Consider the following 27,936-nt stretch of genomic DNA (forward strand, 5'->3'; position numbering starts at 1 on the left):
TGTTTTCATCTTGCTTCACCGTCATTATATGTTGGGGGCTGCCTATTGCTTTGGGGTCTGCTATGGGGCAGTCGGTTTTTCCCTTTTCTCTCTTTAGGCTTATGTAGATCTCCGGCTGTGACGAGGTGTCTAGGATCACTGTAGGAACACTCCACGGCTACTGCTAGTTGTGTGATAGGATTAGGGGTCTGCAATCCGCTAGTTTCCAACCTCTCTGTTTTTCTGGGCTGAGCTTGTGTTTTGTTTTTTCCTCCTCGGTGACTCAATCATAACAGGGAGCCTATAAGTGAGTGTTGTTGAGCATAGAATGAACTACAACAGATAATTGCTCGTGATAGTATGGTGCGCCCTTGTGCTTTGAAGGATATAGTTATAGCGATATCTCATACATGTGCATACATGTGCAATCTAGTGCTTCCAAGATGGCTAGGAATAGAAGTCATACCAATACCTGAAATAAATAAATCCTTGTAATGGTAGCCAAAAGAAGGACAAAGTACAAAATCTAAAAGCAAAATGGAGGTTCTAATTAAATAATGCAATAGATGTGACACAATGTATATGGCAGTCATATAGCAGCACAGAACCAACTATGTGTGGTTATGTAGACTGAAAAACAATCTAAGATGGAATACCTGGATGGCCAGTGAAAATGTTAAATGGCTGGCGTCTGGAAAGCGTATGTGGACCGTGCCGTCGAAAATTATAACAGGCAGCTGTAAAATAAATGGCCTATCAAACAGTGAAAAACAAGAGGGAGACAGGGAATAGGTTGAAGGAAGGTAAATATACCTGTACAGCGTAGGGCTTCAGAAAAGGGACCTCCAGGGTCACTAAAATAAGGAGTGAAGGCAGCGCTGATAGCAGTGAGTATACAACTTTTTTTTAGGCACATGCGTTTTAACCAGTTTCTAGCCATGTTAACTCTTAAAACGCCTGCGTTCCCATAGACTGTAATGTAATTTTTTTTGCGCATTCTGTGTGCAAGCGGTTTTTTGAGACAGGTCGGACGGACCAAAAATGCAACAGGTTGGGTCCGGCGCACACTACAAAAACGCATGCGCACGAAAACACATACGAACGCATGCATACGCTAGACCATGCACCCCCATGATAAAGATAGGGGCGCAAGACGCATGGGCGCGCACTAAGCGCAGCGCTGAAAAACGCTAGTGTGAAACCAGCCTTATAGAGAATTTTATAGATATCTGCCGCTGAGATACGCCATAATGTATCAGTTCCCGTTTCCTAGAAGGAGAATATCTAAATACCCATTGATAGGAATATTATCAACTCAGGGACCTACGGTGATGATTTCCTCTCTACACCTTTTTATTGAACTCTAAGGCTGAGTTCACACTTGGCGTTTTTTTCACGTTTCCCGGAGGAGAGGATACAGTCCTCCGGGCTTTGGGTACCATATCCCTGTAAAAAATAGAATTTAAAATAAAAAATATTGTTGTTCTCACCTTCCGACGTCCCGCGCAGCCTTCCCGCCTCAGTCCACGCTCCTGGTCCCAGTAAGCCTTTGCGAGCGATGACGTCCGTTCTCGCGGGATTGCGAAGTCTCGCGGTCATTCGCGCGGCGTCACCGCGAATGACCGCGAGACGTCTCGATCCAGCGAGAACAGACGTCTCGCGGTCATTCGCGCGACGTCACCGTGAATGACCGCGAGACGTCTCGATCCAGCAAGAACAGACGTCATCGCGGTAATTGTCGCACAGGATTACTGGGACGTGGAGAGAGGTGGAAAGGTTGCGTGGGACGTCGGAAGGTGAGAATAACAATAATTTTTTTTTTTTATTTTTTACATTCTATCTTTTACTATTGATGCCGCATAGACGGCCTCAATAGTAAAAAGTTGGTCACACTCGTCAGACACTATGTTTGACGAGTGTGACCAACCTGTCAATCAGTTCTCCAAGCGATGCTCCAGATCGCTTGGAAAATGCTAGCAATTCTGCAAGCTAATTACGCTTGCAAAATGCTAGTTTTTCCGCGGGAAAATCGCGGGAATTTAAAATACGATTTTCCTGCGGAATGGAATTCCGGAATTCTCGCTGTAATTTCCGCTACGTGTGAACCCAGCCTTAGATTGCATCCACTCAGCTCGTTGTGGGAAGTAAATGGCACTGCTTGATACCTTCTATCACTGATCAACAGTGGAATGACGACCTGGAGGCACATACGATGGTGTCACCAGCTGCAAACAACAAATTAATCCAATTGTATATTCTTCACCAGTCGTATTTGACCCCAAGCAGACTTCATAAATTTGGCAGAAGGGCAACGGATGAATGTCATAGATGTGGGGAAGCGGGGGGCGGATTTTTGGCACCTTATTTGGAGCTGTGGTAGTATACGGGGGGTATTGGAGTGAAGTCATGTATACGTTGGAACGAATATTGGGAATACCGATTGAATGCACTCCTGAATTATGTCTCCTGGGTGTTGTGGATGAAGAGATGTGGGTTCATTATGATAGAATATTTCTTTGAGAGGTTTTATTTATGGCTATGAAGGCAGTGGTGTTGAGCTGGATGGGAGGGAGATCGCCTTCGATTAATCAATGGAAGAAATTGGTGAATGACCTAATTCCTTACAAGAACATATTATATAAAAACAGAAAATGTCCCCAGAAGTTCCATGGGATTTGGGAAAGGTGGTGTGACTCCTCTTTGACACACTTGGCTCCTAATGATATGGTCTCTTCGATTTCGAGATATGGCCCGTGATGTGTTTTGCTTCTGGAACATGTAAGCTTTGATTTAAGTGAATTTTAGAATGTGTATCTTCTGTAATCTGACCTGGTACGAGCGTATGGATCCTAAATAAACCCTGTAAGCTAAAAGATGCAACGAATGGTATAATGTACTGTGTAAGAATATTGCATTGTAATTGTTTTGTTTGTTTCTTGTTACTGGAAATATGATATCATGGTTATGTCACTATGAATAACTGACTCTATATTGTAATGTTCTATGCTTGATATACTATGTTGTGGAATCCTTCAATAAAGAGTTTAAAAAAAAAAAAATTCTAAGTAAATATATTTCTAACCGTGCTATTGACATGAAATTTTCACTGGATGTCGCTATCAAACCACCCACTCCGCACAGGCAAAGAAATCGAACCATAGATGTCCATAAATTTGTGTAATAATGAGAAATGACACCAGGAAAATGTATTGAACTTGCTTACTGAAATGTATAAGCTGAGACCTTCAGCACATTTTTTTGTGCTGAAAATGCTCCCCCAGCTTATACACGATTCATTGTCCAGAAGGGGGGGGGGGAGAGCGGCGGAGCAGCTGCAGGAGTCCCCAGCTGTAGCACAGTGACAGTGCAGCTGCAGCCGCCGGCTAACAGAAGACATCATACTCGCCCTCCTCGCGCCGTCGCTGCATCTCCGTCCCGGCGCTGGCAGCTCTTCCTGTGCTCAGCGGTCACGTGGTACCGCTCATTAAGGTAATGAATATGCATGCATCTCCACTCTCAAGCGCACAGGAAGAGCTGCCACGCTGAGACAATGGAGATGCAGCGACGGCACGAGGAGGGTGAGTAGGACGGGGGGGAGGGAGCCATGCGGGACCAGGGAGCCATGCATACAACAGGGGGAGCCACACATAGCCGGACAGGACGGGGAGAGCCACACATAGCAGGTCAGGGATAAGGGGACAATGTGTACCCGGCTTATACTCAAGTCAATAAGCTTACCCAGTTTTCCGTGGCAAAATTAGGTGCCTCTGCTTATACTCGAGTCGGCTTATACTCGACTATATACGGTAATACTTTGTGTCAGGAAAACAAGGGAGATCATGCAGATAACATTGGTGTTACCAATTTGTCTAGAAAGCAACACTCCGCTGCCTCCAATAATCAGAACTATTATGCAATCTATGGTCAAGGCCCTTGCTGTTTTCACTGCTAGGCCAGTATCAAACACACTGCTCAAAAAAAATAAGGGGAACACTAAAATACCACATCCTAGATGTCACTGAATTCAATATTCCAGTTGCAAATCTTCATTACATAGTGGAATTTGTTGAGAATAATGAAACATAAAAATGATCAATGTTAATCAAACTTAATATCCCATGGTGGTCTGGATTTGAAATGATACTCAAAATCAAAGTGGAAAATAAAATTACAGGTTGATCCAACTAGTGGAAATGACTGAAGACTAGGAAATGATCCACGTGCCTGTATGACCGTCCTACAATGCCTGGGCAATTGTCAACCCCTGGACAGTCTGTGGTGCAACGTAGTGTTGGTGGATGGAACGAGACATGATGTCCCAGATGTGTACAAATGGATTCAGGTCTTGGGAATGGGTAGGCCAGTGCATAGCATCAATGCCTTCATCATGCAGGAACTGCTAACACATGAGGCATACATCAGAAGGAACACAGGGCCCAATGCACCTGCATATAGTCTCACAGTGGGTCTGAACATCTCATCCAGATACCTAATGACAGTCGTGGTACCTCTGGCTAGCACATGGAGGGCTGTGCAGCACTCCAAAGAAAAGCCTCCCCACACCCTTACTTGACCCACTGCTAAACCGCTCATGCTGGAAGATGTTGCAGTTTGCTGAACGTTCTCTACAGCGTCTCCAAACTGTCACGTCTGTCACGTGCTCAGTGTGAACCTGCTCTCAACAGTGAAGAGCAAAGGGCGCCAATGTTGAATCTGCCAATCGCCCTACACAGTTTTGGACTGTAAGTACAACACCCACGTGTGGACATGGTGATCTCATACCACCCTCATGAAGTCTGTTCCAGACTTGTAAGTGGCCTGCTAGTGGTCATTTTGCAGGGCTCTGGCACCACTCTTCCTGTTCCTCCTTGCACCGAGGAGGAGGTAGCAGGCCTGCTCCTGGGTTGTTGCCCTTCTACGGCCCCCTCCATGTCTCTTGGTGTACTGGCCTGTCTCCTAGTATCTCCTCCACACTCTGAACACTGTGCTGACACACAGGTACCCTTCTTGCCACAGTTTGCATTCATATGCCATCATTGGTGAGCTGCACTACCTGAGCAACTTCTGTGTGTTGTAGTCTCCTACTACTGTACCTCTAATGGATAGAGCAATGACTAAATGCAAAAAAGCCAAAAAGGATGAGAAAAGAGAAATGGTCTGTGGTCAGCCCCTGCAGAATCACCCCTCTTATAGGGGGTTGTCTTGCAAATTGCGTATTTTTACTGTTGTCTGTTCCATTTGCACAACAGCAGGAGAAAATGATTCACAATTAGTGTTGCTTCATAACTGGACAGGTTGATTTCACAAGTGACTTGACTTGGGGTATATTGTGTTTGTGTTCCTTTTATTTCTTTGTGCTACAGTATATACGTTGGTTACGGAAAGTATTCAGACCCCTTTTAAATTTTTCACTTTCATTGCAGCCAAAAAAGTTTATTTTTCTCATTAATGTACACTCTGCACCACATCTTGACTGAAAAAAACAAATGTAGAACTTTTTGAAAATGTATTAAAAAAAGAAAAACTAAAATATCACTTGGTCATAAGTATTCAGACTCTTTGCTCAGTATTGCGTAGAAGCACCCCTTTGAGCTAGTACAGCCATGAGTCGTCTTGGGAATGATGCAACAAATTTTTCACACCTGGATTTGGGGATCCTCTGCCATTCTTCCTTGCAGATGCTCTCCAGTTCTGTCAGGTTGGATGGTGAATGTTGGTGGACAGCCATTTTCGGGTCTCTCTAGAGATGCTCAATTGGGTTTAGATCGGGGCTCTGGCTGGGCCAGTCAAGAATGGTCACATAGTTGTTCTGAAACCACTCCTTTGTTATTTTAGCTGTGTGCTTAGGGTCATTGTCTTGTTGGAAGGTGAACCTTCAGCCAAGTCTGAGGTCCAGAGCACTCTGGAAGAGGTTTTCATCCAGGATATCTTTGTACTTGGCTGCATTCATGCTTCCTTCAATTGCAACCCGTCGTTCTGTCCCTGCAGCTGAAAAACACCCCCATAGCATGATGCTGCCACCACCATGTTTCACTGTTGGGATTGCATTGGGCAGGTGATGAGCAGTGCATGGTTTTCTCCACACATACCGCTTACAATTATCGCCAAATGTTCTATTTTTCCATTCTACATGACGGCACCACGAGAGAGGGGATCCGCCCAATGAGGACAGGAAACCTTCAAGATAAAAGGGGCGGCTCCTCTCTCCGCATCAGTTGGTTTCCTGTCCTCGATGGGGAACCCTCAAGATGACAACCTCTTGAAGATTCTAGAAGAAAGAAGAGGAGGCCTGGGTTGGGTGATTACTGGCAGGTACCGGTCTGCTACACCCGTCACCAGGTACCGGTAGTCGCCTCGGGGGCCATATATTCCTATGCCCCCCCTGAGCGAGTGCATGGCTACAGCCCGTGAGGCAATTGCCCGGGTGAAGTTTGATGCCTTGGAGACCACATTGGGTGTACCCTCCCAGATGCCGACATACCCCATAGGAGTCCACGGAGGCCACTTTTGTGCTCCCTCCCTGTTGACGTGTGGTGGCCATGTAGCCCGTGAGGCATTTAGCGATGCACGAGCGATCCTGACCGGGTCGTATCGTCGGGATTGCTGGTGCATCGCTAAATGTGACGGTACCCTTAGTTTAAAAGGCTTTGTTGGTGATGACCGCTTCAAGACACCTCCTGTATGGAGAAACTAGTTGCATGCATTGCTGATGAGTGATATTGGTCCATTATTATACACACTCTTCTAATCCTAAAGGTTACATGGGCTCCTTCCATAAACTCTGCTCTTTAGTTCCTTCCAGAAATTTTCTATTGGATTCAGGTCAGGTGATTGGCTGGGCCATTCTATTAGCTTCATTTTCTTTCTCTGAAACCAATTGAGTTTCCTTCACTGTGTGTATGGAATCATAAATTTTCCATTCCATAAATTTTCTATTGGATTCAGGTCAGGTGATTGGCTGGGCCATTGTATTAGCCTTTATTTTCTTTCTCTGAAACTAATTGAGTTTCCTTCACTGTGTGTATGGAATCATTGTCTAGCTGAAATGTTCACCTTCGTTTCATCCTCCTGGTAGAAAGCAGCAGATGTTTATCACGAATGTCTCTGTACATTTGTCGATTCATCCATCCTTTTACTTTATGAAGTTTGCCAGTGCCATATGCTGAAAAACAGCTCTACACCATGATGTTCCCACCTCCAAACTTCACTGTTGGTATGGTATTTTGGGGGTGATGTGCAGTGCCTTGTGTCTTCCAATCATGGTATGTATTATGGCATCCAAAGTTACATTTTGGTATCATCTGACCATACTATATTCTCCCAGTATTTCACAGTTTGTCTAAATGTTGTTGAGCAAACTTTAAATGCCCTTGAACATGCTTTTTGTTCAGCATCTTGCCTGGTGAGTGTGCATACAGGCCATGATGTTTGAGTGCTTTACTTAATTTTCTTTGAAACAATTGTACCTGCTTATTCCAGGTCTTTCTGTAGCTTTCCATGGGTTTTCTTTGGTAGAGATGAGTGAATATTTAAATTTTCAGATTACAAGTGCTGATTTTGCAATATTCGCCGATTTTGTTCGGCGAACATAGCCGACAATCATTGGAGTCAATGGGAGGCAAAAACAAACGTATGCACAACACCTTCAAACTGTCCAAAAAGCTGCCAGAACACATCAAATGATGTCCAGACATCCAGGAAAGTGGCCTCAATTCACTCACAGTATAAACTTTAGAATGGCACGGCAGCAGTCAGCCATGCATGAGGTATCAGGGTCTGGGCCAGCATATTTGCAGCTTTAAATTGAACTTCAAATTAAGAAAAGGTGGGTGAGGAATCTGTGTAGGCCTGCTGTACTGGGAGCCCTAATACCATATGCAACCTTCTTTTGTGCTCAGGTTGCACAAATGGTTTCATAGACTACTATTGTCAGAAAAATGTAAGGATATTAACACGGGTAGTTGACTCAAAGGGGGTGGAGGCCTGCTGGTCTCGGAGGCCTACTGCTACAGGCCACACACATGAAGGAGACTCAACCAGGACTTTCCACATTTCCAAAAGTTAGTGGCAGACACCACCAAAGTGGCATCAATTTCACTAGAGTAGAAATAGTATAATGGGGAGTGACATCTCTTCCACTACAGCCAACCCAGCAGATGGAGACCCAATCAGGAGTGTTCACATTTTCAACAATTAGTGGCAGACACCAACAGTGGCATCAATTTTACCAGAGTAGAAATAGTATAATGGGGACCAACATGTCTTCCACTACAGCTAACCCAGCAGATGGAGATCCAACGAGGACTGTTCACATTTCCACAAATTAGTGTTAACATCTGTAGCAACAGCAGACATCGAAGCCCCCGTAAAGATATCACAGACTTTAATTACGCGAGATCAATGCAGCACACTAAAAACCATATTTCCTAGACTGTACAGTCTGCGATTGGGGTGCAAAAGTCCTTGGCAATAAATGACTTGTTCATCTTGATGGAAGTTAGGCGGTCTACACTTTCAGGGGACAGTCGACTGCGCTTATCTGTCAGGACCTCATCAGCAGCCCTGAAAATACATTCTGAGAGAACACTGGCAGTCAGGCATGATGAAACCTCCAAGGTGTGAGGTGAGCTCAGGCCACTCATCCATTTTTGAAGACCCTGATGGTATTGATATTGAGTTCTAGATACTCCTGCACCATCCTCGCCATTCGTTCACCTTGTGTCAGACTTGGACTCTATTCTGCTGGTGCATGAGCTGGTCTAAAAAAAAAAAGTGTCAAGGGACTCAAAGAAATTGCTTCTGCCACTTACACTAATGCTGCTGCTAATGTTTTGGCGTTGAAGAATTGATGTGCTGGAGGTAGGAAGTCTAGAGCTGCGATGCACACTGTAAAACCTCTTAAGGTTGTATAAAAGTGTGTTTCAATACTCCCGCATTTGCGGGTCCCTTTCTAGGTCGGGAAGCATCTGTCAAAATTTACTCTTTTATAACGTGGATCTAAGACTGGTTTCACACTAGCGTTTTTTAGCGCTGTGCTTCGTGCGCGTCCATGCGTGCTGCGCCCCTGTCTTTAACATGGGGGCGCATGGTCTAGCGTATGCACACGTTCGTATGCGTTTTCGTGCGTATGCGTTTATTTGTAGTGTGCGCCTAGGCACGCCGGACACAACCTGTTGCATTTTTGGTCTGTCCAACCTGTCTCAAAAAAACGCTTGCGCACGGAATGCGCAAAAAAAAAATCACATTACAGTCTATGGGAATGCAGGCGTGCGCATGGCTACAAACTGGTTAAAACACATGCGCCTAAAAAAAGCAAACTCATACAAAACGCATGATGCGTTTTTGGTATGCGATTCTATTGCGCACGAAGCGCAGCACTAAAAAAACACTAGTGTGAAACTAGCCTAACAGAGCGCCAACCCAGTAGTCAGCACTGTTTCGAATCATAACTATACAGGGATCATGTTGCAGCAAGAAGGCACTCGTATGTCGGGCTCTTCCATGAGATCCAAACCCATGCTGTGTTGGTAGGTGGGTAACACTGATGCTTGTTTCCTCCATCCCCTCCCGCCAACCATGAACAACAGAGAGAGAATGATTATCCTCTTCATCTCCTGACAGTTGCTCTCCCATCACCTCTTTCTCCTCCTTTTGTTCCTCGGCTCTTGCACCTTCATTAACAGTTTGTCTGGTATCACCAGCCCCCCTTGATCGCAGTAATCCACCCTCCCTTGGCACCTGCCTGTGTGACAACAGTCTGAAACTTTTAGACAATGTTATTAATTCCGCATCCTCCTCTGCTTCCTCATCTTCCACTGGAACTACCACCTCCTCCCACAGGCTGTTCAAAGTCTGCTCCAGCATATAGATTACTGGAATAGTGATGCTGACGACGGCGTCATTATTACACATAACGCTTTGCCTGTATGGATTGGATTGGTTGTTAATAATAATAATAAATAATAAATTTTATTTTTATAGCGCCGACATATTCCGCAGCACTTTACATTTCAGAGGGGATTTGTACAGACAATAGACATTACAGCATAACAATAATCACATACAGTAGATTATAACAAATAACAAGAGGAGTGAGGGCCCTGCTCGCAAGCTTACAGTCTATGAGGAAAGAGGTAGACACGAAAGGTGGGTGGTAACAGTTGCTCTGATTGTATGGACCAGCCATAATGTTAAGTGTGTAACAGTACAGACACAGAGGGCTAATGGATGCATAAAGCATGTGGGAACATGATGCTGGGAACCTGGTTATGGTAAAACTTTTGGCTGTGCCACACAGGGATAGGTTAGGTTAATGTGTTGAGGCGATAGGCCAGTCTGAATAAATGCGTTTTCAGGACACGCTTAAAATTGTGGGGATTGGGGACTAATCGTATTGACCTGGGAAGTGCATTCCAAAGAATTGGCGCGGCACGTGTAAAGTCTTGGAGACGGGAGTGGGAGGTTCTGACTATTGAGGATACTAACCTCAGGTCATCAGCAGAACGGAGGGCACGGGTAGGGTGGTATACTGAAACAAGGGAGGAGATGTAGGGTGGTGCTGAGCCATGGAGGGCTTTGTGGGTGAGGGTAATAAGTTTATACTGAATTCTGGAGTGGATGGGTAGCCAGTGTAATGACTGGCACAAGGTAGAGGCATCGGTGTAACGATTGGTGATGAATATGATCCTGGCTGCAGCATTCAAGACAGATTGGAGAGGGGAGAGTTTGGTAAGAGGGAGACCGATTAGAAGAGAGTTACAATAGTCGAGACGAGAATGAATAAGAGAAACAGTAAGAGTTTTTGCAGAGTCAAAAGTAAGAAAAGGTCGAATTCTAGAAATGTTTTTGAGGTGCAGATGACAAGAGCGAGCCAGTGATCGAATGTGGGGGGCAAAGGAAAGCTCGGAATCAAGTATGACCCCAAGACAGCGGGCATGTTGCTGGGGAGTAATAGTGGAACCACACACAGAAATAGCAATGTCGGGTATAGGTACATTAGTAGTGGGAGGAAACACCAGGAGTTCAGTCTTTGACAGGTTCAGTTTCAGATATAGTGAGGACATGATATTAGACACAGCGTTTAGACAATCGCCAGTGTTTTCTAGAAAGGCTGGCGTGATGTCAGGAGAAGAAGCGTATAATTGGGTGTCATCAGCATAGAGATGGTACTGGAAACCAAATATACTGATTGTTTGACCAATAGGGGCAAATAATAGGGCAAATGTTGTTAATGACATCTGGTGAGAATTTCATGTAATTGGCACTCTTTCAGTTTTATTTATTTTTATTTTATTCACTCCTAAAGCTCCATTAATTCCACAGCGCTTTTTAGTGACCTTATTGGCAGTGACCCCATTGGGGCTCATAATCTGGATTCCACATCAGTATGTTTTTGAATTTTGGGAGGAAACCCACGTAAACCAGAGGAAAACTTGCAAACTCCTGGCAGATGTTGTCCTTTGTGGGATTTGAACCTAGGAAGCAATTTTTTAAGTAAATTTATCTTAGTGCTAACTGCTGTGCTACCGTTCTGACTCTTAAGTGGAAACACACACATACACATGCTTCTCACAAAATTAGAATATCACGAAAAAGTTATTTTAATTCAGCAGTTCTTCAATACAAAAAGTGAAACTCGTTTATATAGTCATTGCAGTGTGATCTATTTCATGTGTTTATTTCTGTTAATGTTGATGATTATGGATTACAGACAATGAAAACCCAAAAGTCATTATCTCAGTAAATTAGAATACTTTGTAACACCAGCTTGAAAAATGATTTTAATATCCGAAATGTCCTTCTGAAATGTATGTTCAGGAAATGCACTCAATACTTGGTCGGGGCTGCTTTTGCATCCATTACTAGAGTGAAATTTCCATCACTTCCAACACTTGAATCTGTTTGTAATACCTCTATATAATGAGATTCACTTTTTGTATTGAAGGACTGAAATAAGTTAACAAATACACACACACGCACATAGATACATACACATGCATACACACACACACGTTCACACACACTCACACGTGTACACAAACACACGTAAACACTCACACACGTGTATGTATGTTTAAAAAGTTTTTTTTTTTGTGGGGGTAGGGTCACCTGCACAACAAATACTTTACCAAATTTACAATACTGTGGCTTGCTGTGCTTCTTGGGACTACAGTACAAAGTTGGTGGCCATGGAGGCCTTCAGTAGACCACTAGTTGCGATCTTAACCTAATGGAACACACAACGTTAGCATCACATGTTGGGAAAGGGTTAAAGTTGGTACAGAACCTCTCATTTCCTTGGTCAGAATTCTGTTTTACTGTGTTAATGATATACACAATATATGTGAATTTCTATTTTTAAATACAGCTGTTTAATCCGTGTTTGCATGGAAACATTTGTTATCTGATATGCACTCTGGCCTTTTCTTGATCCTTTAAAATCCATATACACATATTAAGGGAACACTAGCCATGCTGTGGTATTTAAAAAAAAAAAAAAAACTAGGGAGAGTGACAAAAGCAAAGGAATACAAAAGAACAATAGTATACTGCTCAGGGCGCAAACTTTTTTGTACTGTTTTACAAAACATAAGCTTTAATAGTCTGTAACAACCTTACATTCCTAGGTTTGTCAATATTACCTTGCTGTTTTTTTCATATTGCTGTCATTCATACATTTACTTGCATGTAATTCATGCTGTGTTATGGTTGATCTTGCTTTTAAAATAAAACCATTACAGTTGAGCGCTGTAAAAGAGAAAAAAATCTTTGACCACGTAATACACTGCAATATGTCTGTATGACACCTGACTATTGACCTACTACACTCGTATAGCACCACTCCATATAGAACAGGTGCATCGCTGAAGAACTCAGACCAACACAAAATCAAAATGCTCGAATAATGCCATGTGGAAACATGCTGTATATCATTTTGTACGTATTTCTTCAATAACATTTTTATCCTATTAATATGGTGGAAAGGCTTTGTTGGCAAGGTGTTATAAGCCCAATAATACAGAAGTAAGGGCTGCAGTGCAGGCAGCTTAATGGTGGGTATGATAAAAACCAACTGGTAAAACACATTTAGCTTTTGAAATAAAGATAATCTTATTATAAAATCACAAGAAATTGAGTACAGCATCATTGTTAATGTCAAGAATACAATTCCCATCTCCCCTCCCAACCTTCCCTTTCACCCATCTGATCTCACATTTTAATATACTTAGTACAACATCAAGACACCGATTTGAACATGAGAAACATACAGTAAGGCTTTTCATATCTAAAATAGGGCACTATTAAAGGACAAATAAGTTAAATGACATTTCTTGTTAGTACCTCCAACACCACCACTGGACGTTTAATCCAATCCCTACGTGGTTTGCCAAATTTCCCAATGGCCCATCTTTTTTTTTTTTTTTTTTTTTTTCCATCAGAATGGTGGTATTTAGGCTGCTCACAACCTCTTCCATTGAGCAGTTCTTGTCAACCAGGGTATAGCTATGCATTTTCTGGTTTGATATACAGTATTTTCGCTATAGCCAATTGTAGTGGGGATGAGTTTCCTACATCTCCCACATAGCCCAACACACACACACACACACACTTTGGAGCTAAGAGATATTTGAATTTAAAGACCTCAAAAATCTATCTACCAGCAACCCAACAAAGTGCAAGCAGGATTAAAATTTATGGACTAAATATGCACCATCTTCCCAACAACATGGGCAACAATCATCATTCTGGAGGCCCATCCTGTATACTTTTACATTTCTATATACTCTGTGTATGAGAAATATTTGGAATCTTCTTTAAAGCGAACCGGTCATCAGTATTTTCCTAAGTAAACTATATAGGCAATGTCAATTTGGCACTGTTACACTGATTAAAATGATACCTGGGTTGAAGAAATCCATCTGGTTGTTGTATAATCTTTGTCTTCAGTTAATGAGATTCTTGTGCTTCGGGGCGGCCTGTTGGCCGAGCTTTTTTTGGTGCTCGGCTCATTATGATCCTGATTGTGGTCTTAAATGATGGGTCGCTGATCAGTGACCTGCCTCCTATTTTAAATACTGTTGCTTGTGCAGTAAGTATGGTGGTCTTTAAAAAAAAAAAAAATGTAACTAAAATATCATCCCACTCCTCTGAAGTAGTATGTCCCATATCCCTCTCCTAACTGGATTTAACTGCAGCCATAGGGTCTCCCATTATTTTTAGTAAAAAGGAATTATACATGAAAGATATAAAGCCTTTAGTATTTTTTTGCATTTACGCCAGAGTGCAACATCCCATTCAAGGAGATGGATAGATCCTGAGCTTTAATTACGTGCTGTGATTGAAGATATTACAAGAAATAAGAGTTACACAGATTAAAGTGTTCTGTTTTAAATGCTCAAATGTGCAAGATTAACCCTCCTTATATAATTTATATAAGTATCTCAATCCCCTCTTCCATTCCCCCAAATTTTCCAAATATTGCAATTCCCTCAAACAGGGGTTATTCGAGATAGGGGTGTATTTGGAATATTCCATTCACAAGCTTCTTAAATGCTCACCAAATTTTATGGACAAGATTTCAAGTCTGGAAGCATCCAGGCTGGGGCCTAAGCCTGCATGAAACTAGTAATGCTATTAAATTAACCTACTCGAGAAATTTTTGCACTGGGATGCCTGCCCCCTGTACACCCTCCAAAGCCCATTCTCTAAAAGGTTGAAATTGAAAAGCTAGAAAATAACCCTAAGTGTGTGGATGGGCCAAATCCCCCATATTGTTAGGTAGCTTCTCCAACTTTATCCTAGGTATATCCCTTTTCCAAACAAAGTTCTGGAAAATGTTATGTATTTTCTTAAACTAGTATTTGGGAATCCAGGCAGGAGATTTATGCATTACATAAAGAATCCACATTTTGATAATATTCATCCTTTTCAAGGCAGAAAGTGGTAATTTCCCCCATGCTTCAACTTTATTTCTGGACCTAGTTACCAATGGACTATTTTAAAGGGACATAATATTTTGCCTTTCTTGTAATATACACTGCTCAAAAAAATAAAGGGAAACTCCAAGTAAATCAAACTTCTGTGAAATCAAACTGTCCACTTAGGAAGCAACACTGTTTGACAATCAATTTCACATGCTGTTGTGCCAATGGATTAGACAACAGATGGAAATTATTAGCAATTATCAAGACACTCAATAAAGGAGTGGTTCTGCAGGTGGGGACCACAGACTATATCTCAGTACCAATGCTTTCTGGCTGATGTTTTGGTCATTTTGAATGTTGGTTGTGCTTTCACACTCGTGGTAGCATGAGATGGACTCTACAACCCACACAAGTGGCTCAGGTAGTGCAGCTCATCCAGGATGGCACATCAATGCAAGCTGTGGCAATAAGGTTTGCTGTGTCTGTCAGCGTAGAGGCTGGAGGCGCTACTAGGAGAAGTGGACGGGACCGTAGCAGGGCAACAACCCAGCAGCAGGACCACTACCTCAGCCTTTGTGCAAGGAGGAACAGGAGGAGCACTGCCAGAGCCCTGCAAAATGACCTCCAGCAGGCCACAAATGTGCATGTGTCTGCACAAAGGTTAGAAACCAACTCAATGAGGATGGTCTGAGTGCCCGACGTCCACAGATGGGGGTTGTTCTCACAGCCCAACACCGTGCAGGACTCTTGGCATTTGCCACAGAATGCCAGGATTGCCAAATTAGCCTGACTGCCATTAGATACCAAGATGAGATCCTCAGACCCCTTGTGAGACCATATGCTGGTGCGGTTGGCCCTGGGTTCCTCTTAATGCAGGACAATGTCAGACCTCATGTGGCTGGAGTGTGTAAGCAGTTCCTGCAAGATGAAGGCATTGAAGCTATAGACTGGCCCACCCGTTCCCCAGACCTGAATCCGATTGAACACATCTGGGATATCATGTCTCGCACCATAGACCAACGTCACATTGCACCACAGACTGTCCAGGAGTTGGCAGATGCGTTATTCCAGGTCTGGGAGGAGATCCCTCAGGAGACCATTCTCCGCCTCATCAGGAGCATGCCCAGGCATTGTAGGGAGGTCATTTAGGCATGTGGAGGCCACACACAATACTGAGCATCATTTTGACTTGTTTTAAGGACATTACATTCCACTTTCCACATTACATTCCACTTTAATTTTGTGTGTTACTCCAAATCCAGGCCTCCATTGGTTAATAAATTTGATTTCCATTGATGATTTTTGTGATTTTGTTGTCAGCACATTCAACTGTGTACAGAACAAAGTATTCAATGAGAATATTTCATTCATTCAGATCTAGAAGGTGTTATTTGAGTGTTCCCTTTATTTTTTTGAGCAGTGTATATACCATATATATATATCCAGATACGTAGTCCTCAGATGCCAAGGGAAGCAGCGCCTGCTTTGACCAATTGGTCAATCCCAAGAAGGCCCCAGATCTCTCTAGTTTCCATTGTAATTGGAGGGAAATGTTTTTATTAACAAATAGTAAGAGATCTGCATATAGAGCAATCTGTTTTTCCTGATTCACAAATTTAAAGCCCTCCATTCCGGTATGTTGTCTAATAATACAGGTTAAAAGTTCAATTGCTATAGCAAAAAGTAAGGGTGACAGTGGTCAGGCCTGTCTCATTCCCCTGTGAATCTCAATGTTTCCAGGAACCTCTCAATTTCCTACTATTTTGGCAGTTTATACATCAGCATAACCAATTTTATAAAGTTAGGGCCAAACCCCATTTTCTTTCGCACAGCTAAAATATATCCCCATTCGACACTATCAAATGCTTTGGTGGCATTTAAGGATGAGACGTCCTTCCGACTACGATTCACTTGTGCCACTTGCAAATTCAACAAAAGCCTTTGTAAGTTTATAGCAGTTGACTTAGAGGGCATCAAGCCAGCTTGGTCTGCATGAATTAATTCAATAACCGTACTCAGCCGGGATGCAAGAATTTTAGCCAATATCTTAACATCTGTCATCAGCAATGAGATGGGCCTGTAAGAGTCAGACAGTTCTCTATCTTTTCCTTTTTTGGACATCACAACAATTACTGCATCATATAACGACTTTGGTAACACCCCTGATTTAAAAAAAAAAAAAAAGCATTATTAATCATTTCCATGCTGCAGATTCACCCGCGGATTTGTATCTGCGGAGCCGCAGGTAAAATGACCTGCGGTTTGCTACTTGGACAATGGAATAGGCGGCAAACCGCAGCGGAATCCGCAGAAAGAATTGACATGTCAATTCTTTCTGCGGATTCAAAACCGCAGCTTTTCCGCACTTGAAAATCCGCATGTGCACAGCAGAAGGTAAATCACATAGACTTACATGCTACTGTACATTGTCTGAAGATCTGCAGCGGCCAAAACCGCAGCATGTGCACATAGCCTCAATACTCCCCTTGAGAAAGCGGTGCATCAGTCACACGAAACATGCATCGGGGTTAATTCACCTGGCCTAGGGTCCCTTCCACCTTGTAATTGGCAAGCTTTACCCCTTTTTTGAGGTTATTTTTGATCCTTAAAATATTTAACCTCTCTCTTTCTTCAGGTAGATTTCCCTCCTCATTTAAACATGCCATCATAACCCCTCTACTTAAAAAGCCATCCCTGGACCAGAACTGCACTGCTAACTACAGACCTGTCTCTAACCTTCCCTTCATCTCTAAACTCCTGGAACGCCTGGTCCACTCCCGTCTAATCCGCTATCTCTCGGATAACTCTCTTCTCGACCCCTTACAATCTGGTTTCCGCTCTTTACACTCTACTGAAACTGCCCTCACTAAAGTCTCTAATGATTTAATAACAGCTAAATCGAAAGGTCATTGCTCCCTGCTGATTCTCCTGGATCTCTCTGCCGCATTTGACACTGTGGATCACCAGCTCCTCCTCACTATGCTCCGCTCTATAGGCCTCAAGGACACAGCCCTCTCCTGGTTCTCCTCCTACCTCTCTGACCGCTCCTTCACTGTATCTTTTTCCGGCTCCTCTTCTCGTCCCCTTACTATCGGGGTCCCGCAGGGCTCAGTCCTAGGCCCCCTCCTCTTCTCATTATACACTGCCCCTATTGGACAAACAATCAGCAGATTTGGGTTCCAGTATCATCTCTATGCTGATGACACCCAATTATACACTTCTTCCCCTGACATCACCCCTACCCTAATTCAAAATACCAAGGATTGTCTGTCTGCTGTCTCTAGCATCATGTCCTCCCTCTATCTGAAACTAAATCTCTCTAAAACTGAACTTCTTGTGTTTCTCCCCTCTACTAACCTCACTCTACCTAACATCGAAATAACCCTGGAGGGTTCAACCATAACTCCCAAGCAGCATGCCCGCTGTCTTGGGGTCATATTCGACACTGAACTTTCCTTTACTCCATACATCAAATCACTCAGTCGCTCTTGTCACCTGCATCTTAAAAACATCTCCAGAATCCGACCTTTTCTCACCTTTGAAACTGCTAAGACTCTTACTGTCGCTCTTATTCATTCTCGTCTGGACTACTGCAACTCTCTTCTGATCGGTCTCCCTCTTACCAAACTTTCTCCTCTCCAATCCATCTTGAATGCGGCAGTCAGGGTCATATTTCTGTCCAGCCGCTTCACCGATGCCTCCATCTTGTGCCAGTCATTACACTGGCTACCTATTCGCTACAGGGTCCAGTATAAACTCATCTCTCTCACCCACAAAGCTCTCCACTGTTCTGCACCGCCTTATATCTCCTCTCTCATCTCTGTCTATCGCCCTACACGTGCCCTCCGTTCTACAAATGACCTAAGACTAACATCCCCCGTAATCCGAACCTCGCACCTCCGTCTCCAAGACTTCTCTCGTGCTGCTCCAGCTCTCTGGAATGCACTTCCCCAGATGATCAGACTGATACCTAGCCCTGACCTATTCAAGCGCGCTTTGAAAACCCATCTCTTCAAACAAGCCTACCACATCAACTACTCAGCAAGCTAACTTTGCCCTGTTCCCTCCTTCCAAATATTATTCTGAATCTGCACCGTACTATTCATCTGTCTCCACACCCTTCATGCACATGATAACTGCACTTGATACTTGTCTATTGCACTTAAACACACGGGCTGATGACCGGATCATGCAGCTTTATATGAAAATCCCTATTATAATTGCCAGACCTGAATTAACAAGCATTTCTCACCTACTGTGTCCCCCCATTTCCTTGTAGATTGTAAGCTTGCGAGCAGGGACCTCACTCCTAATGTCACTGTTTGAATTGTCTTAACTTGTATTGAATTTATTGTCTGTTCATGTCCCCGCTTAATTGTAAAGTGCTGCGGAATATGTTGGCACTATATAAATAAAAATTATTTATTATTATTATTATTATTATTATTATTATTATTATTATTATTATTATTTCCATGTAGTTTGTTAGCAATTCTTCCTCAAACTGTTCATAGATTTCTATTGGAAAACCATCCAATCCAGGGGCCTTATCTATTTTCCTGTCAAACGTCGTCCTATTAAATTAGCTGATCTAAATCAGTATTTATAAGCCAAAACCAGTGATGACATGTTTCTATTTTACTTTTCCTCTGATTGTTCTGCATCTGATTTTGGCTTATAGATACTGAGGTATTATACTGACCAAATACTGAAGGTGGCCGAATAGTGATTTGATAGCCAACAGGTAACAGATCTCTCTTACCGGTGATCTGTATAAAAAGGAATGCAGGAACAACACAGATTGTGTTTCTTCAAAACAACATAAAAGTGAAAATTAAAATAAGTGTAAGGAAAAAATGACACCATCCCCAACCTACTTGCACGGTAACGGATTATTTTGTGATATGGATGCCTATAATATTGTGTCCTTACCACATTATATTAGTTAAAATGCTTAGACCAACAATAATAATTTCAGTCCATGGGTGCATTGCGCTTGTCTGAGCCTTGTTCACATCTGCGTTGGCTCCTTTGGTGTAGATTCGGCCAAACAAGGATATACTTGGAGATCATGGAAACCTGACAGCACACATTATTGACAATGGGGTCCATCAGGCACTGTTGGCGTCTCATGAGACTTGGCTATCAATCTCTGGACTATCCCTGCTAGGAAACATAAATGGGTATCAGAGTGGGAGAGACTCGACATCTTAAAATTTATTAGAATAACTTTTTTTCTTTTTTTTAATACAGGTGGTCTACGCTAGATGGGAAAGATGACCCAATTGAAGCAGCTAAAGACTCAATTTATGTTAAAGTGCTCCAGTTATTAAATAAAGGTACATATAAATAAATATAGTATGAATTGTCAAATGACTTTCTAATTCAGTGCAATACTGGAATAAATAAGATGCAGAGCGCCTCTTGGCACAGCGTGTTGGCATAGTAATATGGGTTTAGCAGCTTGCTCACCTTTATTTGGTTGTGTGGTGAATGCAGCAACCTCAATGTGGAGGTGGATAGTTGGAGAAGGAGACCATTCTTCTGTTCAATGAATAATGAAGTTTTATTAGCCTCAAGGAAACCAAAAGTTTCCTGAAATCTATTCCCTAAGCTGCACAGATACATTAAGGGTGATACATCTTTATTAATCTTTGGACATTTGCATTTCCTTTTTACCTCCTAAAAAGGGATTGCACTGAGCCTGTATTTCTGAGCGGTGACTATCTGAATCTATTTTCATCTGCCACTAATATTGTCATGGATTTTAGATATTTTGTGTAAACTAGTCATTATTCAGAAATACAAAATTATCCTAAAGGATCTATTGTGACTAAGTGAGTAGAAGATACACTGCATGCTGGTTGTTCATTTCCAAGCTTTGTGTGGGTCATTTATTTAATGCATCGGACATATACCTTTTTATATTTAATGTTTCTAATGTTTATAAGGAGATATGGTACTACACGTGTGAGTGAAAATCAAGAATTTCTAGACTGTTCATTCAGTGTTTTCTTTTACACTTGTCAAGTAGTGTCTCGTGTAATCTATATGATTGTGTTAGGCAGCGTTCACACATGTAGAATATCTCTGCTTCAGATCTCATTACATTTTTTCTGCAGATTCACTTTAAATTGAATCTCTATATTAAATTGTTGAACTATCTCTAGTAAAAATCCACAATTTTATGGCATATCTGCAGCATGCTTGTTAGGTTTTGTTTTGCTACGTAGAGATGGGGCTTTTAAAAAAAATACTTGTTTTCTGCAGTGTGGAATCCAGCACTAAAGCCACAGTGTTTTAACTCACTCTTAAGGTCACTTGGGAATCTTCAGCTTCTATATTAGCATTTGTACAGAGCAACTAATGCGACAATCAGTGGGAATAAACACCGTTCAATCTAATCAACAGCTCCTACATTTAACTGTGTATAAGAGCGACCTCAGTGACAACTGCTACAATAACCAGCTACTCAGCAGCATCCTTCCCCAGACTAGATTAGTATATGTTCTGTATTCTATAGTACAAGTGTCCCCTGTTCCTTCCTGCATCCTTAATCCGCTGCTTGTGCCCCCACAGGTAAAGACTTGACCGATTACTTACCTGATGTAAGCGTGCTGCTGCAGTCCAGGGAACTTGACAGCCTGAAGACAGATCGCTGCTTTGAATTTGTTCTGAAGGCAAACTATGAATATTATTCAAAACAACTTGAGTAACGGATTTGTAGATTAGACACTTTTGTACACTTCTTTTTATATGTTCAATAAAATTTGCTTATATTAATGTTGTCTTCTCTATGTAAAATATCACCATGAAGGCATTAAACTGCAAATTGTTTTTATGTACAGGAATTGTGAATGTATATAATGGGGTGAGTTGTTTCATTGTGTCTACTGGACACAAATTACGGTATATGTTTCCTAAAGTGCTTTATAAACGGGCAATTCCTCCAGAGTTCATCCATCTGACCTGTATTTCTCCCTGGGCACGCAAATGATCAAACCTTATGACTGAGCAGGTTTATGGTTTCTACACTTTTATTGTTTCTAAAATTTGTCATGCGTCTCTCCTACATACATGTATACCTCTATGCTCCTCATGTTCCCTTTGAAATTAATTTTGGGAATTTAAGGAAAAAGTAATGGAACATAATACATAAAACACTTACCTTTTTAGTGCAGAAAGAAACTTTGGATGTGCCTGCTTCCAGTGATGCTGCATACCTTAGATGTGGGTCTTGCTTGCATTTTTTTTCCTTTGGCAAAGAGCCTGATAAAACAACTTGATCCAACAGCTGAGAAGGTCACAAGTTAAATTAGTTGACTTGAATCCAGCTTGCAGTTTAAAAAGTCCAAATATTTCTTGCATACCCTCCTCCCCTTTAGTTCTCCACTCAGACATCCCTCCAGCTGAACATGTTTGGAAGAATATCTAACTTATTATGGGAACAGAGACTGCAACCTTCATGCAGACTAGTACTGAATTAAATTTGGCCTGCTTCTCTTCTGCAGCTGTCATACTAGCAAATGTTCCTCGATAACTTTGTACCAGAACGATGCTAAAAATCATTGATGCCTGTGATACTGCTAGTGATACAAAAAAATAGGGATCATCTATGATTGCGAGTCCATTGGTAATCCGTAAACTATATTATCGTATAGTGTAAGAAAGCTTTATGCTAAACATGTCTACACTGGCGTAAATGTAGTCAAAGATCCTCAAATGGTAATGATTTTAATGTTTTACAACACCAAATCCAAAAAGTTGGGACGCTGTGTATAATGTAAAGAAAACAAGAATGCAATGAATATTTTATTCAGAACATAAACACATATAAGAAGTTGAAAGTTACACGTTTCCATTTGAAACAAATAATTTTAAAATTGATAGCAGCAAAACTATAAAAAAAAAAAAAATTTGGTACAGGGTTAAGAAATCACTGGAAAAAGTAGTAGTGATAAAAAAAAATAACGGGCGTGTCAATTTTCAACTAAGTTACAAGACTGTATAAGAGCATGTTGGATGTAGGAGGACTCTCAAAATTAAAGATGGTCAAAGCGTTACTCAGCAAATTGCAAAGACTTTGAATCTCCCACCAGCTGCAGTACATAATATATGCCTAACCCATATATGCCTAACTTGTTCTGGAGACCAAATAGACCAGTATTTCTGAAAGTACCTAAGGGATTTTTTTCAGCATATAGTAGAAAACATAGAGCCAGCTCACCAAACTTCCACGTGCAAGGGAACTCCGTCCTGATGAGACGAAAAATTGCAGAGAAAAAAGTCTTCGTTCCAGCTCCTTGGATAAAAATCTTCACATTTATTCAAACAAAACAAAACATTACAGCAGGCAGGTTCCAAGGCCGCGCCATGTATGCACAGAGGACAGCAAGCAACGCGGGTTGATTGCAAGGAGCGATCTTTATCAAAGCTGCTGTTTTTTTCAAAAACTGACAAATATTTAAACATGACCTGGACCAATCGGTCACTAGCAGAAAATCACATGACATGTCAGGTCCTAAACATACAAAGTAGAAAAAAATATATAGAATAATTAAAAAGAAAAACATGCAAAAATCATGAAGAATTTTCTTCTCACAGTTCCAATGCTATGACTAGTGATTCCACAATGTGTAAGCCCTTCTTGTGCTTGCAATATAGCTCCCAGTTCTATCAAACTAGGAATATTATCAATAAATTCTTGCCAATCCTATATGAAGACTCCAAGAAAGGCACCTACCCTAGGGAATATTTTATCCCCCAGCATGTTTGTATCTTATACGCCAAAAGAAACATGGTTAAGTATTAAGGGAAGTTATAAATGCGGCACAGTCAATTGCCAAACTTGAAAACAAATTATAAATACCAATTATTTTAATTGTTTGGATAAATTTGAAGATTTTTATCCAAGGAGTTGGAAAGAAGACTTGTTTTTTCTCTGCCATTTTTTTCCGCAACTTCACTCCCTGTTAAGCATTTAATTGACAAAGTTGTGTAAATAAAAAAAATCTTCACTGTTCTGTATGTCTTTGTGATGTGTCCCATTAGTTCACAATATTAATAAGTAATGAGAAAATAAATGTTACTTTACAACTGTATTAACTTATTGGTTAACTCTGTCCCAACATCCATTGTTGATGTACAGTGTGATATCGTATCCAGAAGTTATTGGCTATGTGACAACATAACTCAGCATTAATATCACACTGGCAGGGTGACTCCTCCTTCTATGGACCCCTCGGCATCCCCCACAACATGATTGCAGGGCACCAACAGATCGCTATGGCAGCTGGGGGGTCTGTTGAAGATTTCCATTCCTGCCATCACGAATCTCCATTGATACCTGGCCTGTGACTAGGCTTCAAAGGTGACTGTGATTTTTACTATGTACAGCAATACTGTAGTTTTTAGTATATAGCGCAAGCTATCAATCGATGGCAAGCCTAACAAATGCACTAAAAAAGTTAATTTTTTTTTTTAAGTTCAAGTCACCCCCTCTTTTCCACTATTCATATAATATAAAGATATTTTAAAGGGAACCAGTCAGGAGGATTGTGCACAGTAACCTACCCACACTGAAAATAAAGATTAAGCCACAAGACTGATTTCATCAACCAAGGTATCATTTTAGGCTGGTTTTACACTTATCCTTTTTTTGCGGGCCGATTTTGCGGCCCCAATAGATTTCTATGGGGCAGCAAAATCGGCCCGCAAAAATTCCATGGTGTGCTGTGCGGCTGTGAGGGCCGTTTTTGCGGCCGTGATAAAAGATCGAGCTAGCCCGATCTTTTATACGGACACGGCCCCCATTGTTAATCAATTGGGCCCCAAAAACAAACGGAAGTTTGTTTTTGCAGCACACCGTCACTTCTGGTTTTGCGGAACCCCGTTTTTTAGTATTGGGATAAAAAAAGGCGATCCGCAAAGTCCATTATATCAAAACATAAAATAAACCTGATCCTTTAACACCATAAAAAATTTTGGGTTTTGAGATAAAAACTCATGCCCCTCAAAAAAGAACCCTAACAAAGCTTCATGACGAGTCTCTGAAAATGATGTTTTTTTTTTTGTTTTTTTTTAACAATATTTTCTTTGCCATAAACCCACCTTTCATGCGGACTCTAGCACTAAGCCTCACTCTCCCCGCATCTGATGGCTGATTAAATCAGCCACCAAGAGCCTCTAACAGGCTGTTAACCACTTAAATGCCACTGTCAATCACAGCGGCATTTAACGCGCCCACCAGAAGGCCTTCGCAAGTCCTGCCTATCAGCGCCCCTTTCATGCGATCGTGGGACGCCAATGTGTTTTCATGAAAGCCGGGAGTCTGCAGAAGACCCCTCGTGGCTGTTATCACTATCTTTCTGTGAACGCCCGCGTTCATAGATTGTGTTTTTTGTTATACATAGCAATGTTGAAGCCCTGCTATGTATAGCAAAGGTTATTGGAAAATTTCAGCTTCAAAACGCCTAAAAGAAACAAAAGCAGTAAAAAAAAAAAAAGTTTAAAAAAAATTAGTTCAAATTCCTTTTTGTCCCATTAAATATAAATCAATTTTAAAAAGTACATATTTGGTATTGTTGTGTTCAATCCAGCTATCAAAATATAAAGTAAACTAATCTGATTAATAAACGGCGTAACGAGAAAAAAATTAAAAATGGCGGATTTGTTTTTTTTTTAACATTGCAATAAAATGATGAAAACATTGTAACTACCCCAAAATGGCACCAATAAAAACGTCAGATCAGCCGCAAAAAATCTAACCCAGCCCCAGATTGCAAAAAAAGGAAAACGCTATGGATCTCGGAAAATAGTGACAAAAACTTTCATACAAATTTTGGATTTATTTTTCACCACATAGACATGCATAGGTGTTTTTTTTCTTTTTATTATCTCTGTACTCCTACTGACCTGGAGAATCATTTTTGGCAGGCGAGCTTTACCAAGTAGTAAACATGGTAAATAAACTCAAAAAAAAAATTGTGGAATTGCGGGGTTTTTTTTTTTTTTTTGCAGCTTCACTATTTTCCAGTATACTATGTGGTAAAATCATTGGTGTCATTGAAAAGTACAACTTGTTCCACAAAAAACATCCTCGTAAGGCTATATTGACGGAAAAATAAAATGGTTATGACTCTTGGAAGACAGGGAGGAGAAAACGGAAAATCGCCCTTAGGTAAAGGGGTTAAAATAGAAAAAAATTGATGCATTTGGTATTGCATTTGCACTAAACTGGACTATTACGATGCCAGGTCATTTTTAACACAATATATAGTTCACAACTGTTGTCTTTCAAGCTATTATCCAGAGGTTAACTTGAGTTGTTTGAGTATTTAATCAATTTGCATAGCTTTTCCTCCTCTGTTTTGGAAGTCAACAAGCCACAGAGTCTTATACCATGGTCAATCGACATATTAAGCAAACATCCATTGCTCAATGACCCTGCGTCCCTGCTATGCAAAGATAGCAGACAATAAGTTTCAATAAACATCAATGGAAAAGTCAACATAAAGATAACAGTCTATGCTTACTGGCTTACTGAAAATAGACTTCTGGATAATTAAGATTAAATGCTGTGCCATAACATATGGTTTGACTTCTTTGCCTGTGTGGATTGGAAGAATTGTTACCAACATCTTGTGAGAATTTCATGTCAATAGCACCTTTAGGAACAAGCATTTACAAAGAAAATTGGTGACGTGTTCAATACTTTTTACACCCACTGTAGATACCATAGCAGATCCAAGCTTACTGCATAGATATGGTTCCAGAACCAAGCTTACTTAATAGCTACAGGAAGAAAAGCGTACTTACTAGATAAATACAGGAGCAAAACCAAGCTTACTACAGAAATACATGAACTGAACCTGAAAAGAAGTTCATTGCATTTTATTCTTATAGTTTTGCTTAAATCATCAAATAGCATGTTGTGTTGACAAAAACTGAACTCCATATAAAAGTTACATAGTAATGCTTTTTGAACACCACCTTAAAAACAAAAAACTTATGGAAACTATTTAATTCTCCGAAAATATATTCTGATTTTGTGCTAGGATACTCTTAGGATTTATCTGTTTTCATTCTCTGCACTTGGAGGAAGAAGGATGAGTACAACCCAAAGAATGCCCTTCCAACTGTGAAACATGGTAGGGGAAACGTCCTACTTTGGGGGTGCTTTTCTGCAAAGGGGACAGGACAACTGCACTATATTAAAGGGAGAATGGATCTGGTCATGTATCGCAAGATTTTGGCCAACAACCTCCTCTTAGTAAAGTAAGAGCATTGAAGATGAGTCGTGAATGGGTCTTCCAGCATAACAATCACCAAAAACACACAGCCACAGTAACTAAGGCATGACTCCGTAAGAAGCATTTCAAGATCCTGGAGTGACAGCCAGTCTCCAGACCTGAACCCAATATAAAATCTTTGGAGGGAGCTGAAACTCAAAGTTGACCATAGACAGTCCTGAAACCTGAAAGATCTAGAGAAGATCTGTATTTAGGAGTGGGAGAAAATCTCTGCTGCAGTATGTGCAAACTTGGCCAAGAACCACAGGAAATGTCTGACCTCTGTGATTGCAAACAAAGTTTTCTGCATCAAATATTAAGTTTTGTTTTTCTATTGTATCAAATACTTATTTCCTACAATAAAATGCAATTTAATTATGTAAAACTCATACAATTTGATTTTCTGGATTTTTTTAAGATTCTTTCACAGTTGAAGTGTACTTATGATAAAAATTACATACCTCTCCATTCTTTGTAGGTGAGAAAACTTGGAAAATCAGCAGTGTTACAAATATATATTTTCCCCACTGTAGCAGGGCTGAACAAATCGGCTGTCATGTGCCAGAAAAGATGCAGGCTCAGCACCAGAGCCCGCATCAAATGCCGGGACACGACCTATAATGATTCTAATACGTCATAGGTCATAAAGGAGTTAAATCAGATGGCTTTACCACACAAAATACCATTTCCCATATGGGAAATATGCTAATTATGCAAATTGTCTCTTCAGAGAGAAAGAGGAC

The 27,936-nt window shown here is 41.2% G+C and overlaps 1 protein-coding gene across 2 annotated transcripts in view; it reads left to right on the forward strand.

Annotated features, from left to right (window-relative positions):
• The window catches only part of NUP133 (nucleoporin 133), a 229,424-nt gene extending 207,738 nt beyond the window's left edge, over positions 1–21,686 (forward strand). For both annotated transcript variants that reach the window (XM_073560207.1, XM_073560208.1), the window contains 2 exons: positions 20,157–20,242; positions 21,483–21,686. In XM_073560207.1, the coding sequence (XP_073416308.1) occupies positions 20,157–20,242; positions 21,483–21,619 (223 nt within the window). In that variant the 3' untranslated portion in view covers positions 21,620–21,686. The remainder of the gene's footprint in view (positions 1–20,156; positions 20,243–21,482) is intronic.
• Positions 21,687–27,936: the final 6,250 nt, after the last annotated feature.

Source organism: Dendrobates tinctorius, unplaced genomic scaffold, assembly GCF_039654945.1.
Source record: "Dendrobates tinctorius isolate UK_male_01 unplaced genomic scaffold, ASM3965494v1 ptg000293l, whole genome shotgun sequence".
Taxonomy (NCBI): domain Eukaryota; kingdom Metazoa; phylum Chordata; class Amphibia; order Anura; family Dendrobatidae; genus Dendrobates; species Dendrobates tinctorius.